This window comes from Megalobrama amblycephala, linkage group LG2 (assembly GCF_018812025.1).
Source record: "Megalobrama amblycephala isolate DHTTF-2021 linkage group LG2, ASM1881202v1, whole genome shotgun sequence".
Taxonomy (NCBI): domain Eukaryota; kingdom Metazoa; phylum Chordata; class Actinopteri; order Cypriniformes; family Xenocyprididae; genus Megalobrama; species Megalobrama amblycephala.
In genome coordinates, this window is record NC_063045.1 from 42,825,873 (window position 1) to 42,845,425 (window position 19,553).

General features: G+C 39.9%; 1 protein-coding gene across 4 annotated transcripts in view; it reads right to left on the bottom strand.

The window, feature by feature from the left end:
* The window catches only part of tacc1 (transforming, acidic coiled-coil containing protein 1), a 32,638-nt gene that overhangs the window by 8,497 nt on the left and 4,588 nt on the right, over positions 1-19,553 (bottom strand). Inside the window, exons 1-3 of one of the 4 annotated variants that reach the window (XM_048176731.1) lie at positions 11,175-11,910; positions 8,304-8,407; positions 2,279-3,287 (exon numbers count right to left, since the gene is read on the bottom strand). In XM_048176731.1, the coding sequence (XP_048032688.1) occupies positions 2,279-3,287; positions 8,304-8,407; positions 11,175-11,347 (1,286 nt within the window). In that variant the 5' untranslated portion in view covers positions 11,348-11,910. Of the gene's footprint in view, positions 1-2,278; positions 3,291-8,303; positions 8,408-11,174; positions 11,911-19,553 lie in introns of those variants that run through there. The other 3 variants (XM_048176722.1, XM_048176751.1, XM_048176741.1) reach the window with 3 other exon arrangements.

Genomic DNA, 19,553 nt, shown 5'->3' on the forward strand with positions numbered 1-19,553 from the left:
TTGGACTTGATTAGGAAAGCCACACACCTGTCTATATAAGACCTTACAGCTCACAGTGCATGTCAGAGCAAATGAGAATCATGAGGTCAAAGGAACTGCCTGAAGAGCTCAGAGACAGAATTGTGGCAAGGCACAGATCTGGCCAAGTTTACAAAAAAAATTCTGCTGCACTTAAGTTTCCTAAGAGCACAGTGGCCTCCATAATCCTTAAATGAAAGATGTTTGGGATGACCAGAACCCTTCCTAGAGCTGGCCGTCCGGCCAAACTGAGCTATCGGCGGAGAAGAGCCTTGGTGAGAGAGGTAAAGAAGAACCCAAAGATCACTGTGGCTGAGCTCCAGAGATGCAGTCGGGATATGGGAGAAAGTTGTAGAAAGTCAACCATCACTGCAGCCCTCCACCAGTCGGGGCTTTATGGCAGAGTGGCCCGACGGAAGCCTCTCCTCAGTGCAAGACACATGAAAGCCCGCATGGAGTTTGCCAAGATGGTGAGAAATAAGATTCTCTGGTCTGATGAGACCAAGAAAGAACTTTTTGGCCTTAATTCTAAGCGGTATGTGTGGAGAAAACCAGGCACTGCTCATCACCTGTCCAATACAGTCCCAACAGTGAAGCATGGTGGTGGCAGCATCATGCTGTGGGGGTGTTTTTCAGCTGCAGGGACAGGACGACTGGTTGCAATCGAGGGAAAGATGAATGCGGCCAAGTACAGGGATATCCTGGACAAAAACCTTCTCCAGAGTGCTCAGGACCTCAGACTGGGCCGAAGGTTTACCTTCCAACAAAACAATGACCCTAAGCACACAGCTAAAATAACAAAGGAGTGGCTTCACAACCACTCTGTGAATGTTCTTGAATGGCCCAGCCAGAGCCCTGACTTAAACCCAATTGAGCATCTCTGGAGAGACCTAAAAATGGCTGTCCACCAACGTTTACCATCCAACCTGACAGAACTGGAGAGGATCTGCAAGGAGGAATGGCAGAGGATCCCCAAATCCAGGTGTGAAAAACTTGTTGCATCTTTCTCAAAAAGACTCATGGCTGTATTAGATCAAAAGGGTGCTTCTACTAAATACTGAGCAAAGGGCCTGAATACTTAGGACCATGTGATATTTCAGTTTTTCTTTTTTAATAAGTCTGCAAAAATGTCAACAATTCTGTGTTTTTCTGTCAATATGGGGTGCTGTGTGTACATTAATGAGGAAACAAATGAACTTAAATGATTTTAGCAAATGGCTGCAATATAACAAAGAGTGAAAAATTTAAGGGGGTCTGAATACTTTCCGTACCCACTATATATAGCCAATACACATTAACATTACGTTGACCATCCAGCCTGTTTTCTTGGTGCATTGGCATCTATTGAAGAGTGGTTAACCACTCAGAAATAGGGATAGTCATTGTATCCTACAAAAAACAGTTTAGATCATTAAGAAAAACAGAGCCTGCATATTTACAGTGCCGATGTGTGCTTGATATTACAGCTGTTTAGCATATTGACCACCATGAGAGGGTCAAATCTGAAAATCATTTCAAAATGCCCATGGACTAAATCAATTCTGTCTGCCTGGACAGTCAGAATACAATAAAATAAATATTGCTTCTGCCCTAGTTTGCTTGGAGGACTGACACTGCACATGATTTGGAGCCAGAGGGCAGTTCAGCCTTGAACAGCGCTCATGACGAGCAATGGGACAGAAGAGATAACATTGAAAGTACAGGAAAGGAGGGCAGGAAAGGATACTTACAATAGAAAACAGAGAAACCGCACTTGCTCAGTGGTCCTGAGGACAGTATGACAGAGGAAGGGATTGGGGAGGGAGGAGTCAGACACAGGGAGGAGGGGATGTTGAGAGGGGATGTGCCATAAGACATTAGAGGGTGAGATAGAAGCATGAAGAAAACAAGTAGGAGTGAGTTTAAGCTTCCTGACTTTCACAAACAAATAGGTGTTAGTTTGTCGAGGGGATGCCATCGTTTAGTGGAAAGTGGGAATTGTATACACTGGAACAGTGTAAACAAGACTAGCATAAATTTTACGACTGTAAACTATCAAATACGAACATGAAAGAAGCATGATTAGACAACAACTGAGATGTTGAAAATGCAATAGCGTACCAACAATTAACACAAAAGTGAAAAGTAGTGTGACTGATGTGATTATAATGCGTAGTGGGTGAAAAGCACTTCTGTTTGCTAATAGACGCAACTTTAAGCCACAGACCCAACACACAACATACTACTATTTGCCTATCTGTCTAGCATAACTGCCACTCACGTGATGATCCTGTCTTTGTTTTTCTTCTGAGACTGCCCTGCTTGCTTCTGCTGCTCCTGAGTTTTGTCTGGTTTGTGTTTGTCCATTAGCTTCTCAGTCGTTGGTTTAATTGTGTCACTTCCACCTAAGGTCTTTGATGGCTTAAAAGGATCAATAGAGTCATCAAAATGATCAGGGTCAAAACTGTATGATCCTTTAGGGAGTGTTGGCGAGTTGCTAAGTTTACTGTTCCCACCAAAAGGATCAAAATTGGGATCATCCCACTGACTTGGGTCAAAGTTGTAGGATTTCTTAGGAATAGGAATATCATCAACGTTCATTGGAGTCACATTCTCAGATAGTGGTTGGTCTTGTTCTGATGAAGGCTCTGGTGGTAGAGCTGTGGATTCTGCAGCTTTTGGTCGCTGTTTTTTTGGGGTAGCCAGCTTGCTGCTTGTCTTCTTTCCAGACTTCTTGGGTGGAGGTCTCTTGGCTTCAGCATCATCAAGTCCAAACTCCAACATTACTGGCTGTGTGGGCATTTCCTCTATCAGCTCTGATTTAGTAGTGGCATTGGCAGGTGGAGGGTTCTGCAACTTGGTCCCTCCAGTTGTGAATGGACTCAAAGTGTTGTCAAACTGATCAGGGTCAAAGTTGTAGCTCCCCTTTGGAAGTATCGGAGGATTGTCGTCCACTTCATTGGGGTCTACGCTATTCAGTGGGGCCTTCACCTTGAGGGAAGGAGGTCTAGGCTTGAGGGACTTAGTCTGTGGTTTGGAGGATGGTTCTTCAATGTGACCATTGCAGATGTTGGTGTCATCTGTTGTAACTGCATCAGCAGGATCCGGCTGGTCCACATCCATGTCAGCAAAGGAAAGCTGGATCCTGGATTTCAGGGTTGAGCTGGGGTCCACACTGCTCTGCCGCACGACCGGGGCAGGTGCATCCTCAGGAAAGCAATCGTCCAGGGTCAGGTTCTGGGTTTTGGTTGTGATGGAGGTCAACTGATTCACACAATCTTCTGGGAAACCTGCTGAGAGTAGAAGAGATTTTTTCTATCATGGTCTATATAATTTATAGAATATCCCGCTGAAATATGCAATAATATGTTACAGTATAATGCAATATGTTCCCCTAATATCATTTTTCTTGTATTTTTAGTGTTTGCACTTTTCCTTTCATATGTTCTTAGAGCACATACAGTATGTCTATTGTTCAACCTATGGAGGATATTTGAAGAACAGACTTCCTTACGACAGAAAAGACAGGAAATGCTTCACTCAGGATGCAAAGAGTTGAACAATAGTCTTCTCTTCCCTGTCTCCAGCAGGCGCAAATAATCAACCTCAAGCAACAATCAGTATATGGGCTTGATGTTTCAGCACACCCATTTCGGATGTACTGAAAAGAAGACTTGCCCTTTCTGGCACGTCCTGATTTTGCTGAGTTAAACGCGTTCCCGGGTCAACATATTTTATTGATCCTTGAACAACATTCCTGTCCGAAAATGTAATGCTAACTATATCCCAAACCTAACCCGACCCATAAGTTATCCCTAAAATCAGAGGGAACTGATGTAGAAGCACCTACCCTGGTTGTGAGCCTAAACTTGACATAAACTTTAAACTTGTCCCTCAATTCTGATTGCTTGATTGGAATGTTGTTCCAGGTTCAACAAAGATGTTGATCCAGGAACATGTTGCACTTGGTAAAATCAGGTTCTGCGCCATTTCTGTGCCATAATAAGAAAAAAAACTGCCTCAAAAACTACATTTCATGCCACTGTAACTAGAGGATAACTGAACAAACCACACTTCAAACATCTACATGTGAAATTATGTCAATATTATTAAAGTAGTCATTTTTTGCTGGCAGTCATCACTGAGTTTTGATGCAACAGCCTGTTGCTAAGAGACAGGAGGAGACATTCTATTTATAAATAAGATGTATGACTTTGCGCTGACCTCCGATTGAGACAGCTTTGAGAAGTACTAGCTGTTATCTGTTCAAAATATTTACATGCAAGAACATTTCCGACAGGAGACTGTTTCTGAGTTGAATTTGTGAATTTTGTTAGTACTCTAAAAATCTGACATTAGTGCTCTTGTGGGCAACATGAGTTTGAGTCTGTTTGAGTGATATTCTGTAGTGGTTGAGGCTCAAGGGTGGTATCTGAAAGGTTTAAAGTTTGATCCCCAGAATGAGCAAGCCATAAGCCTTAGGCTAACTATCGTACTCTTAAATAAGGAGTAAAATTCCTTAACCACAGACTGCTCCTGACTTAATAAGTTCTTAGCACCATTCTAGGGTAACTTCGTATGAAAATCACATAAACAAATACAAATTTTAGGCTAGTAATGTCTGAACTGTAACACAATGGTTTCTATGTGGATGTCCAAAAAGAAGAACTTGAGCTTTACCAACTAGCATTTTAGGGAACTAGCCTTACATGAATGAAATAAACACAACTGCCGCTGTCAGCATTGAAATTACAATATTCCACCCACAGACCTTCCATGAGTCCTTTCCAATGTCTACGCCCAATCTTCCTCCTGCTTTCGTCAAGTTCTAGCTATCTCTTACACTTTGTGTTTTTCCACACTTCTGGTACTACGCTGCCCTTCACTGTTAAAAGCGATGGCAGTCAGCCCTTCCCATTGTGGACACAAAAACACTCTGATCAGCACTTTTAAAGTTTCTGCAGCTGCTCTTGTCATCATTTCCAGAGGTCAAGGCTCCTCCTCGACACCCATCTACAGGGTGAGCTAATTTCTGCAATAGATAAACCTTTTGGCAGATATGAGGTACAAATGTCACTATACATTATATGAAGAACGGGAAAGAACAGGAAAGAACAGGAAGCTCTTAATGTTTTAATTTCTTACTGCCAATTTAGGGCCTTTAAATTCATTTATATTGGGTAGGTGGTATCTGAAATGTAGGTTTGGACATCAGATAAAGGTGTCTGCTAAATGGAAGAATTCTAAAATGATTGTTCAAACTGTTTCTATGGCATAAATGTTATGATGAATGTTATACAGAACCAGAGTTTTTCAGGCTCTGAAAGCAACCGTTGTAGTTTAAAGGTGCCCTAGAACTTTTTTTTAAAAGATGTAATATAAGTCTAAGGTGTCCCCTGAATGTGTCTGTGAAGTTTCAGCTCAAAATACCCCACAGATTTTTTTTTAATTATTTTTTTTAACTGCCTATTTTGGGGCATAATTAGAAATGAGCCGATTCAGGGTGTGTGGCCCTTTAAATCTGGTGCTCCACACCCCAAGAGCTCGTGCTTGCCTTAAACAACATAAAAAAAGTTCACACAGCTAATATAACCCTCAAAATGGATCTTTACAAAGTGTTCGTCATGCAGCATGTCTAATCGCGTAAGTACAGTGTTTATTTTGATGTTTACATTGATTCTGAATGAGTTTGAGGCTATGCTCCGTGGATAACGGCTAATGCTACACTGTTGGAGAGATTTACAAAGAATGAAGTTGTGTTTATGCATTATACAGACTGCAAGTGTTTAAAAATGAAAATAGCGAAGGCTCTCTTGTCTCCGTGAATACAGTAAGAAACGAATGTAACTTTAACCACATTTAACAGTACATTAGCAACATGCTAACGAAACATTTAGATAGACAAGTTACAAATATCACTAAAAATATCATGTTATCATGAATCATGTCAGTTATTATTGCTCCATCTGCCATTTTTTGCTATTGTCCTTGCTTGCTTACTTAGTCTGTTGATTCAGCTCTGTACAGATCCAGACGTTACTGGCTGCCCTTGTCTAATGCCTTTCATAATGTTGGGAACATGGGCTGGCATATGCAAATATTGCGGGCGTACACCCCGACTGTTACGTAACAGTCGGTGTTATGTTGAGATTCGCCTGTTCTTCAGAGGTCTTTTAAACAAATGAGATTTATATAAGCAAGAGGAAACAATGGAGTTTGAGACTCACTGTATGTCATTTCCATGTACTGAACTCTTGTTATTTAACTATGCCGAGGTAAATTCAATTTTTGAATCTAGGGCACATTTAAACATGCAACACCAGTGAAGGAGAATCATCAGACACATTGCGATTGGTTATGCAGCCAGTGCTAGTGTCCGTGACTTGAGCTTCCTCTTTGTGGTGGGAGTGTGATGCATCGACAGCGTTTTGGACATCATGGGCTAATAAATTAGAAACACAAATGCTTCATCTCAACCCTGCTGAGAAACATTTCAGAGCAGTTTTGATTATATAACTATGGCAAAATAATAAGAACTCTCATACCAGGCAAATGCATAATGCTGTCACAACACATTAGTCAACATGGTCCTGTAAGATACTGCACAAAAGAGCCATACAAATGACAATGTACATGACTGAGTTTCTTATAGAGTAGAAAAGGCAATTAAACAGTAAATAATGCTTGTTTTTCAGTTATATTCTCTGACGTCAACAAGCAACTGATGTCAGCAGGAGTTTATGTATGACTTTATATTGAAGGTGCAGCAGGATTTAGTACCTGGGGTGGAGAGGACACAAGAAGGCTTCTGTTTACATAACCACAAATTCTGGCTAATGCACTGCTAGCCATGAAAACGTGTTCCTAGAAATGGCATGTGTCTGTACAGCTGTGAGGATGAGGACAACTGTATATTGGAAACTGAATTGTGCTCTGCTGGAGCCAGACTTTTACTGTCTGTCTGCTCAAGCAATCCAAACCACGACACGTAGGCTTGGAAAGGCTGCCTCTATTAGCCTAAAGCATTTTGCATTTCTCAGGACAACTTTCTCATTAAAAGATTTATTCCTGCAAAGTAACAGTCACGTTTCCAGAGATACACTAAGAGAAAGAGATAATAAACTATAAAAATGGTAAAAAGTGAGCTAGCAAGCCCAGCACAGTTTCAATGAGTGCAAATGTGTGTTTTAGAGTGTCTGTGTGTGGCATTTAGAAAAATTAACTAAATCACATGATGTTCTTCGCTTCAAGCCTTTGACCTTGCCCATTGATAAACGTGCTCTGAGAGGAGCGGGTGCTTTTGTTCAATTTCAAACTTCTGAATTCCAAGCTGTGCGCTTTTCCCACACTGGGTCAGGGGCCTCTCTTTGCTCAAACCTCTATTTTCCAACCTCAAAACCTCCTCCATTGCATTACATTTAAGTAACTAATACTGTCTGCACAGTTTTGTTTCAAGCTGAGGTCAAAATGCATCAGTGTAGTTAAATCTTTGAAACACAAAACTCATCCTCACTGAAGAAAACATTGGAAAACTTTATCAGAGCTACACCTAGAGACTAAAATAATATTTTAAGTGCAAAACAATAGCAACATACACATTTTCGCATATACGCCTAACGAGAGTGACAAGTCAAATTTTAGAGCGTTTATGAGATTTTAATGGGCAGATAAATTCCTCAAAAAGAGTCTGGGGAAGTGCAGCTGTTTTCAGTTAGTGATATGGTACACTCCCCTGAATTTGGACACGTGTCTTTAAGAGGAAAATTTAAAGAAAACAAGGCATGCTTTTAAGTAAAAGAAACTCTTCTAGATAAAGAGCTGTAATTGGATTCTATGTATATGTCAAAATCTAGCTTTTATTTTACTAGCTAGTCAGGCCTTATACATCGTGGTGCCCAATTAGCAAACAAATCATTCTTTTAAAAGTCATTTTCCTAATATTTGTAAATTACTCTATCATAAGGGGAGAAATTTGTTGCTTTAATAAAATAAATCTTTGCCCATTTGCTTGCCTTCCAGCAAATAACATAGCTATCAGTTGATTTATAAGGTAAAGTATTAGTAAAAAATATACTGACCCACTATCCCAGTTCCAAACACTACAAGAAATGCTACCATCTTTTAGTGATACTAAAAGATCAACAAAACCACTTAGAGACATACATTCCTCCTGTTGCCATGGCAACATCACATTGCATGAGAGGAATAGAGGCACATGTAGCGACAGGTGCTCTGTGCCATCTCTAAATCTACCATCTGCATATATGGCTCTCCGTTATTATGAGGTATTGGAGGTCTTCTTTTACCTGTGCTCTCTGTTATTGGTTGATCCAGCGCTGATGGTTCTTTATATGGCTGATGGACAGGCGTCTCAGCTTCGGGTGTGTCAAATTGGCCCTCTGAGTCCGAACTGATGGAAAATGAAGAAAAACTCTGTGGTTAGTCACAGCAGCACAGTTCTTAAATCTGTATTATGGTGACAAAAGGACATTGCCATGGTTATTTGGTTCAGCTTGATTTAAATCAGGTGGATAATGTTGAACTCAGATCAGGGGTGATCAGTATAAAACATACAAACTCATCAGATCATCAAATGCCATTAATATTTAATAAAACATTTTGCACATGTGGCTTAAAGCTTTAGCCTTGGGTGAAACAAAACTGAACAGAGCATGTCCTCATTAAATAATAACAATGTATCCTAGCTGTGACACCAGTACTTTCTGCAAATTGTTGTTTATCATATGTGCCTGTTTGGTGGTTTATGTGTTTGTGTGAGGTAACACTGAAGAGCTTTCTAGGTAAAAGGAATAGTCCCAAAAATGGAAATTTGCTTAGCCTCATGTTGTTCCAAACCCATATGACTTTAATTCTTGCGTGGAAAACAAAAGAAGCTTTATGCTATTAGGCTTTCAACTTTCAGAAAAGACACATGTAACATAAAAGTGTCACAAAAGCAGACCAGATGACCCATGTGCTATTTTCTAAGTCTTCTGGAGTTATGTGATAGCTTTGTTTGAGGGTTTAAAAGAAAGAAAGAAAACGCAACCAATAAAGTTCCTTAAAATTTCTTCTTTTGTTATTCTACAAAAGAATGAAAGACATTAAGGTTTAGAACAACATTAAAATTTTTGGGTGTACTATCCTTTTTACCCTCACAACAGAGCATAATGGTCATGGGCCTGAGCCTGAACTAAAATGGAAGAATTGTTAATCGTGTGTGTGTGCATGTGTGTGAAACCGGTCCCCAATCTGGGAGTACTGCCCAGTCTTGTTGCACTAGGCCACCTGCAGTCCCATTAGGGAAGTAATCATTACTAGTCCGGCAAACAAACACAACAGACAACAGAATAGATGAACTTGCAAAAACCCCACAAATGAAATCTTAATAAGTAGTGCTATGAAAAGGTTTTGCATAAATATCAATTTCATTCTGTTGTTCCCTTCCAACAATCACCTATTTTTAACTGGGCGAGCCCAAACCCAACACAAACCACTCCACTAAATCACTGTATTTTTCATAAAAACCCTGCCTGCACAACTCATGCTGCTTGTGTTGACTCATACTGAGCTCCATAGAAATGAGTAGCTCTCTACAGAATGTGTGGGTGGCTTACTGTGAGTTTTTCTAAGTATATTTACAACTTTCATGATCCTGACAATCTTTTGGGCCATTGTTAAGGTCTGTGTAGAGATTAATTTGCGGCAGTCTCTCAGGCTGCGAGGCGTTAGGAAAGAAAGGATTCTTCCTGGAAAGGAATGCTAGCAGACAGCTCAACAGCACATAGACAGGATGTCAACAACACAGCTTAGGGGAAACAAACCAAAACATTCTTTTTTCCCCAGATGATACACATGAATTGAACATTATATAAACAAAAATAAACTACACTTTTGCATATTTTGAAAAATATATGAGTGGTGCTTGCCTGTAAAAAGTATAAAAGAAGTTCAGAACGCTTACACTACGTCCTACGCCTTTCGTATTCAACTTACGAAAAAAATGCGACTGATGTCGCGGAAGCTAGATATTTTACTTTATAACTTGTTAAATATGGATATGTTTCTTACACAAATGCATCGCTTCACTTTAGAAGGCCTTTATTAAACCCCCGGAGCCGTATGGAGTATGTTTATGATGGATGAATGCACTTTCTTGAGCTTAAAACTCGTTGGCCCTGTTCACTGCCTTTATAAAGCTTGAACACATCAGGATATTTATTAATATAACTCAAATTTCATTCATCAGAAAGAAGAAAGTCAAATACACCTAGGATGGCTTGAGGGTGAGTAAATCTTAAGGGTAATGTTCATTTTAAAGTGAACTAATCCTTTAAAAGGATGTCTTGTGTAACGTGTATAAATACTGCAATGGCAGATTTAAATACTATTACTATACTACAAAGGTGTGGGGAAAATTATGCACCAAAGGTTAATAGACAGGAGGGATTCCTTCAAATCCTCAATCCTAAATATGAGCAATAGTGATGCTTGTCTTAGCATGTGCTACTAATGAATTAGACAAATGAATAAACAAATAAGTTTCCTCTTTTTAACAAACGACAGTGCCAAGAAAGGCAGTGTTATCTGCTAGAAAGGAAATTAGCCATGGCACAGTTGGGGGGTTGGGAGAGTAGAACAGTTAAATTCTGATCTTTATCTGTGCGTAGGGACACATTAGCAACAGCTAGACCCTGAGCCATGCACACTTCCTAAGGAAATCCCCAAATGATGCTGAAAACACCCACAAACACACGGAGTACACACATACAGATGAACAAACATGTGTACATGCCACTTTCACCAACCATGACAAGAGAACCAACAGACATGGACATTCAGAGCCTCTGATCTCTGACTGCTTTGATCCATGTGGCTGACTGCTAAGCCATGGCTGTCTGCACAGCATTCAGAACAGTTAACACCGTCATCTGACTCAAACAGGTGGCTCTACAGGCGTTTTTCTATGGTTGGCCTCTACTGCTGATCTTGGACCCATTTTCAATGTAAGAACTTGATTTAAAAAAAAAAAAAAAGAACTAAAGAGCATTACAATAAACAGATATCTCACACTTCCTCTCTCAAAAGCAACATTACACTCCTACTTCATATTCTTTCATATTTCACATCCTCATTTCCTTAGTCACGCTGGGAAGTTTACAAGGTTCTAGACTTGCCTGCAGCCATGAGACCTTTCGTCGTCCTCTTGATCTCCGGACATAGCCTCTCGCATCTCTTCCGTGAGGGGTTCGTCGTCCAACCCTGAATCAGTCTCACCTTCTTCCTCCCCTCCTCCTCTAACGGCTGACCAGGTCCATTTGGCCCACTGCACTGGTGACAGCCAAGACATCTTCAACCTCTTACTGGTGATACGCCAAGAGTCTACTGGAACACCTTGTGGGCGAATCCAAACAAATGAGTCAGTCTCTCCTTGCTTCTTTTTCTCTCTTACAGATGTTTTTCTGAGTGGAGGGCAATGCTTCACGTGGTCTTGAAGCCGTGCTTCATGTTTACGTCGCAAAAGCCTCGCTGCTTCCTTCCTCTCACACGATCGTTCCTGTTGAGTTCTCTCGTGGCTTCCTCTATCTCAGTGCAGCTGAGTAACGAAGAGTTTGCAGTCTCCTTTCCCTCGCAGAATACCACAGCAAAGATCAGCTGGCTGCCTGATAACTCCCCCGTCCACCCCTCCTTTTCAGGATCAGACTATAGAGAAGAAACAAATGGGGGGAAGAGAATAGAGAGTGCCTGTATCTCTGGTCCAGCTGATCCGGCAGCCCCCGTGGTATAAGAATGGTAGCTTCCCAAGCAGAACTGCCTCTCTCTCATGAAAAGCAGAAGAAGGGAACACAACCGAGGCTGAAGGGAAGGGAGAGGGGGGCTCCGTGGTTTCGGTAGGGAGACTGTGGAATGCAGGGCTGAGCTCCTCCTCAGTCTTTTTTCCATTAACCATCTCTAGCCTTGAGCTCCGGCTCACAACCAGGAAAACCTGTTCTCTCACTTGTCCTTTCACACACACACATTGCTACCTGTTTGGAATGCCTCAGCAGATCGCCCAGGGAAGTCAGCGTTCCCATGACTAATCTGTACTCAAACCAAATCCTTTTCCAAAGGGAAAAATGACCACAAGACTTCCACAGTTTACAAAACGAAATCAAGAGCTTGCCTTTAAAAACACCTAAAACACAATTCAAAACACGAACTAAGTACTCTCGGTGTGCACATTACATAATCTTAATCAGGATAATAATACTGTGCTCAAGGATTTAGTTGATGGATACCGCACCAAGCATCTCCATTTTACACCACAACCACATCCTTTGATCAATGTCAACAGTCTAAAAATACAACCCCAGTGAGGCTGTGTTGCTGGTCGTTGCCATCACAAAGTCTACCCACACAACTAGAGCAACAGTTCTTAGAGCCATAACTTAACTTAGCTTCCGGACAAAATGTCCTGAGCAATGATAATGTGAGTGCAAAGACACTGAATTCAAATCTTAATGAAACCATGAAAGCAGATGTTACTTCCTCCATGGCTCGGGGTAACTTATATAACTGATGCCCACTGAGAAGATGGGTCATTCCACATCAGAGGTCTGCAGATATTTCAGGCAGAATTCATTCTGAGACAGTTAAAGCTGCAGTCCGTAATTTTGCCTCTTTGTCGCCTTCTCTGTTTGAAACCTGCAATTGCAGTTATTTGCGGAATTATCATCTTTATGTGGGTTGTGCATCGGCACGGTTCCTCAGCGCAAATGAATCTAATGTTTGCTGTCAGTCACCACATCGGTGTGGATACTGAACTTCAGAATCACAGATTGTAGTCTTGAAGTATGACCAAAGTAAGAATTTTCACCGGAAAATGTAATCTGAACAAGTAACATGTCTGCCACTTCTGCATACTTCTATAAATGATCCGCCTCACATGCGATATAGCCTACTAGCTGGGACTCGTTCTTTATTTATACAGACGTGATGTAATGACGCAAAGACAAACGGCGACGTGCTTGAATTTCCCTTGATTTCCCACCAATACCACCCGTTGTAAAACATTACAAGCTTACCGTTGTGAATCGGGCTAAGGTAAGGAGATAGTTTTGAACACTGGCTGGTTATATGTACATGCTCAAATATTGATTTTGGATCATTTTTAACCAAAAAAAGTTACGGACAGCAGCTTTAACTGAGGAAACAGAAACCGTTTCGGAAGCCTGTATGATGTTAGCAGAACTGCTAATGCTAATTAGGAGATGAAAGCATCTTTTATAAAGGTTTAGGTTTTTCTTAGAAGCTTGGGAGATAATTTTAACATAAATTGTGAGCCATGTTACTAACATTCGTTTGTAATTGAGTCTTGTTTTGGTGAAGAGACTGAATAATCACAGAAAAGAAGAGTTGGTTTTCATTGACTTTTCCTTATAGAAGACCACCCATAGACGTGTTTGTGAGGTTTTAATACCACATGCTCAGGATATGAGGCTAAGATTCCATTATGCAAGTTGAGGAGGACTGTATAAGGAGGTCTCGCATTTCAAACACACAACGAAAACTTGGCAAGAGATGCCACAGAAGCTGGAATAAAAGAAAAACACAACATAAAAGAAAAACAAGCCACTGAAGAAAGTGCTTCTTAAAAAGTACAAGAAACGTTGCTCTCTTTCCCCAAAACAATGACTGGGCACACATCTCAGAACATTTTCTGGTGCCCAAACAGACCTAAATATGATGGTTTCTCAGACAGTTTTGGTTCAAGAGAAAAGTCCTAAGGGAGTGTGCATCTGTGCTTCTAATTACAGATTCTACATTTGCAGAGTCGAACAGACTGAAGTCATTGAAGGTCTGTGTTTGGATCCACCCAACAGGCTGTGACTGAACCGCCACGATTGGGACTCAAAGAAAGACAAAATTCCCTTATTTGTCACAAAGGAGACTCTAAAAGAGATGAAAAATGTGAAGAATTTCAATCAGTTTGTTCTGGGTTCAGGGTGCACCCGGGGCGGTACTTGACAGTGATTTACAGAATTAATTTTTTCAAGCCAATTCCACCAAACACAAATGTACTGTTTTAAAATCTTGATAACTTAAAAGGAACCGAGGAACCCCAACATATGGGGTTTTCATAATCCTTTAAACTACAGGGCTGTTGAATGCTCGAATCTGATTGGCTGACCAACGTTCTAAGGTGTACAATTATCTTCAGGGAAACGCACGGCTAAAGTAGTTCCACGCAGGTCTTGACCACATTGCAGTTCCATATCACTTCGCGAAATGATTTCAATAGGTCTTTACAAGAAACATAACCCACAACGACACAGACCAAGCAAATAGTAAATAGGATGAAAATGACAAATTCTTGTCATATTTTTGGCCACAAAATACGTTTTATTGTGTCCTGACTCTCGTACTCTCTCTCTCTTTCAAATGTACACACGTACAGTATAGTACGGAAACACTCGCACAGAAACGATTGATCAGCGCTGCTCGAATTAATCAGTAAAATAGTTTAGCAACTTAAGATACATGACTAACCAGTGAGGTAGTAACTGTGCAGTTCTTGAGATAAACTTATAGTTTCGCTATTAGTAGAGACACTGCTGTCATGAGAGACGCAGACTAAGGTAAGCTAATTCACATATGCTGCTTATTCTCTCTCTCTCTCCCTGCATTAAAGGTGCTAAAGAGGATGTTTTGTTTTATACATTTTTGCAATATTACTTGAAACTGTCTTTACTTACTGATAAAAGACTATTTATTAGGTGCACTGAAAGGAATAATATTAATATACATCATCTGTGCACGAGATAGGGCCTTAAAAACATCAGCCAATCGTTTACGCGATCATCGCGTAAACGATTGGCCCTCTGGCTTGTCAATCACTGCCGTGACGTTCCTTGTGAGAGACGAGCGTGGCTGCGCGCTCCAGTAACTTTCCACACTCCACAGGCATGCAGTGTTTTTGTCAGGAGACAGGAGAAACAACTGCAGATTATGAATTACCTGCGGTGAGTCCGACATAATGAATCCACTGACATGACACAGCGAATGCCGGGGGTAAACACTCGTGTTCCAATACTCGTGCACGAGTTTTGGGAGGTGTTCCTTTGAAATGAGCTGTGAAGGAGGGGGGCTGTTCTTACGCACACTGTTAGACATTTCTGTAATTTCTACAGTTATTTACCATATATCACCCAGTATTATACTGCTAATTCTCTTTACAGTAAATAACTGTGATTCCCTTTGCATTATGGGAATTTTCTGTGACGTCAAGCACCACATACAGTGATTTACTGTATTTTTAAAATTTGCAGTATACTACTGTATTTGCTGTAACGGATCCTCTGGCTCCATTCCATCGTGTTTTTTATTTTCCTATTTTTGTACATTTGGTTTGACATGTTTCGCCTCACACCGTGTGTCTACAACGATAACAGCCCGCGGCTGTCTATATTGGACACACTGAAGCTACCGGACCTTTACAAAATGCAAACCTTGTGTCAGAAATAGCGCGAGCGCTTGGACTCGGAGTACCGTACATATAACGGGGCATCATACTGTCTCTGTCTGGGATTTGTCGTGTCAAGCCGGAGCATTCAGTGCAAACAGTGAATGTATTGGGTTGTGACTTTTGTTGGATCGCGTCGTTCGCGTCCGAGGTAGAGACGGAACCAGCGCGGCAGCGCCACAGTCTGCGGCCGGTGTAGCGATGTACCCCATGAAGACTTCTCCCCGAGAGAGAGAGACCAGCAAGCAAGGTAAAAAAAAAATCTTTACCACGGTAAACTGCGTTAACGTTTCATTTGACAAAATATTTTGTTAGATTATGGAATTTAATATTTACTGCAATTTATGTATGCGTGTTTTAAAGGTCTCAACTGCACCAAAGCGCCGGTGACTGCTAGCAAGATTTCTGAGGTAAGTTTAGCTGTAACGTTACTTGAAATCATATTGTTACTTAAATGTCCTAACAAAAGCAATGTTTTCTGCCTATGTTATTGTAATACTGGTTTAAAAGCGCGCCACAGCGAAATTTTGCGGGCCACAAAGTTCATTGTCATTGTCAGTAGTATAGCTGAAGCACAGTTAATGCAGTCACTAGCATTGTTGAATTAGCAATGTGTGAAGCAAGCAGTGGATTCACTGGTGCAGACTAGCTAGCATTATAAATTTGCTAACTTTTGATCAAATTAGTGACTTTGCATCATGTCTAACATTTTATTTATTACATAGCAAATGAAGCAATCAGAAGATGGACCATTTTCTATGTTATGTCTCGCCAGATTACATTTATCCAGGTAAGCACTGCAGTAGAACTCTCACAAAGTCATTCATACCAAATTTAGCATTCTAAACAACTTTAGTTTATACTTTTGAATTATTTTGATCTTTTATTAGGCCGAAGACTCTACCATTGCAGTCCCGACTGACCAGGAAGGTCCTAATATCAGCGCACAGGTGGGTTAAGTACTGTAGGGAGGAGAAAAATCATCACATAGTGATTTCTTTCATGCGTCTTACTGTTTATTTGTCTTAAACAGCTTCCCCTTCACTGCAGACAAGCTGAAATTGGCCAAATGTCGATTGCAGTCTCTCTCTCTATGGATCTCAGCATTTTTGGACAGAATTTAGGATATGTAAGTATTAAAATTTAATCTGGCATAATTTAATTTACAGTTCAGCTGAAATTTTTGAATATGCTATTGACAAAAATATGTTACCTATATATATATATATATATATATATATATATATATATATATATATATATATATATATATATACTTAAAGGGTTAGTTCACCAAAAATGAAAATAATGTCATTTATTTCTCACCCTCATGTCGTTCCACACCTGTAAAACCTTCATTCATCTTCGGAACACAAATTAAGATATTTTTGATGAAATCCAATGGCTTAGTGAGGCCTGCATAGCCAGCAATGACATTTCCTCTTTCAAGATCCATTAATGTACTAAAAACATGTTTAAATCAGTTCATGTGAGTACAGTGGTTCAATATTAATATTATAAAGCGATGAGAATATTTTTTGTGCGGCAAAAAAACAAAATAACGACTTATTTAGTGATGGCCGATTTCAAAACTCTGCTTCAGGAAGCTTCGGAGCGTTATGAATCTTCTGTGTCAAATTATGATTCAGATCGCGTGTCAAACTGCTGAATTCACGTGACTTTGGCGCTCCGAACCGCTGATTCGACACACTGATTCATTATGCTCTGAAGCTTCCTGAAGCAGTGTTTTGAAATCGGCCATCACTATATAAGTCGTTATTTTGGTTTTTTGCTGCACAAAAAATATTCTTGCCGCTTTATAATATTAATATTGAACCACTGTACTCACATGAACTGATTTAGATGTGTTTTTAGTACATTAATGGATCTTGAGAGAGGAAATGTCATTGCTGGCTACGCAGGCCTCACTGAGCCATTGGATTTCAACTAAAATCTTAATTTTTGTTCTGAAAATTAATGAAGGTCTTACGGGTGTAGAACGGCATGAGGGTGAGTAATAAATGACATTATTTTCATTTTTGGGTGAACTAACCCTTTAAGTTATAGTAAAAAAAAAAAAAGTTTAAAAATGGAGGTTAAAAATTATTTGACACTAATATGGAATTCTCTCTCTCTCATTCTCATGTTTTTATATAGTGTTAGAGCCGGGATCTCCTCTGAAGGACTGAGTACATTTGTGTTCGTGGACACAATCTTTGGAGAAGTTCATTTATTTCCAAAGGTGGACAAAAACAAATTTTTATGAATTTAGAGGAGAACATTGATAATAAGAAGAAATGTTTCTTGAACAGTCTTCTTTCAAAAACATTAAGACACTTAAGTGCTTTTGGCCACTAGTGTACATTAATCAAATTTTGGAAATAGTGAAATGATTTTGAAAGTGGGGTTATGTGTCATGTTACCTAATGAGATTGAGAAAATAACTATTTTGTCCTGTGTTGGACATTTCATTTTTGACTGCTTAAAAATGTATTTATATTTTGCAGTTTTATGAATGTAACTTTTGATATTATAATATTTTTTTTGACAATAAGCTAAACAACCATTGACTTTACATCATTTTATGTCATTTTATATTTTTTACACATCCTTTCCAGCATTGGCAGACTGTTTATTTTGTGATATATATGCAATGTTTTAAATAAAAAATAAAATGATATTTTGGAATAATTTTGTGTGAATTGTATCTCATTAGTACTTAATTAAATTAATTCTATAATTAATTCTATATAAAAATTATGAAATCTATATTTAGGACAAATAATTACAGTAGTGTACTGATTACCTGGGTTTTTTACAGTAATTGCACCGCATTACATAATTACAGTACCATGTAGTTACTGTAAAACTGAAATACGGTGATAGTACTGTAAATCTTAATTACAGTAACTTACTGGCAACAGTGTTGCCAGTAAGTTACTGTAAAAACCCCTTGAAATGTCTAACAGTGCATGCGCTCATTTCAAAAACTCACTAAGAGTCTTTGGATTCTCAGTCGATGAAAAGATCCTCTCTATCACCTTTAATAACTGTATCAGTGTATTATTCTGCTATCAAGGCTCAAGCCTTCGTTACTAGTTCTGAAATGACGTTTTGGAATTAGCAACGGAGGCTTGGGATGAGATGTTTTAAGACAAAAACCTGACAAATGTCTTGAAATACTACATCGGAACAGTGTCTTGAGATGTGGTAACCGTATTAACTGTAGTATAAGCGGAATAATTGACTCCGGGCTGTTGAATTCTTAGAAAATAATGCACACCCGAGGTGTAACTCGTGGCCGCATTACCACCTGGGGTGTTCATTATTTTCCAAGAATTCAACAGCCTGGAGTCAATTATTCCTTACTTAAAGGTGCTAAAGAGGATGTTTTGTTTTATACATTTTTGCAATATTACTTGAAACTGTCTTTACTAACGGATAAAAGACTATTTATTAGGTGCACTGAAAGTAATAATATTAATATACATCATCTGTGCACGAGGTAGGGCCTTAAAAACATCAGCCAATTGGCCCTCTGGCTTGTCAATCACTGCCGTGACGTTCCTTGTGAGAGACGTGCGCGGATTGGCCCTCTGGCTTGTCAATCACTGCCATGACGTTCCTTGTGAGAGACGAGCGAGACTGCGCGCTCCAGTAACTTTCCACACTCCACAGGCGCCGCATGCGATGTTTTTGTCAGGAGACAGGAGTAACAACTGCAGATTATGAGTTACCTGCGGTGAGTCCGACATAATGAATCCACTAACACGACACAGCGAATGCCGGTGGTAAACACTCGTGTTCCAATACTCGTGCACGATTTTTGGGAGGCGTTCCTTTGAAGTGAGCTGTGAAGGAGGGGGGCTGTTCTTGCGCATGCGCTCATTTGAAAAACTCAGTAACAGTCTTTGGATTCTCAGTCGACGGAAAAATCCTCTCTATCACCTTTAAAGTTTTGCTTTGTTGAAATACCTTTGTTGCACATGATTCCATTAGAGAAGCGACAAAAAAGGTTTTCTTCTAAAATATGTAATAAGATATGTGTTTAGTT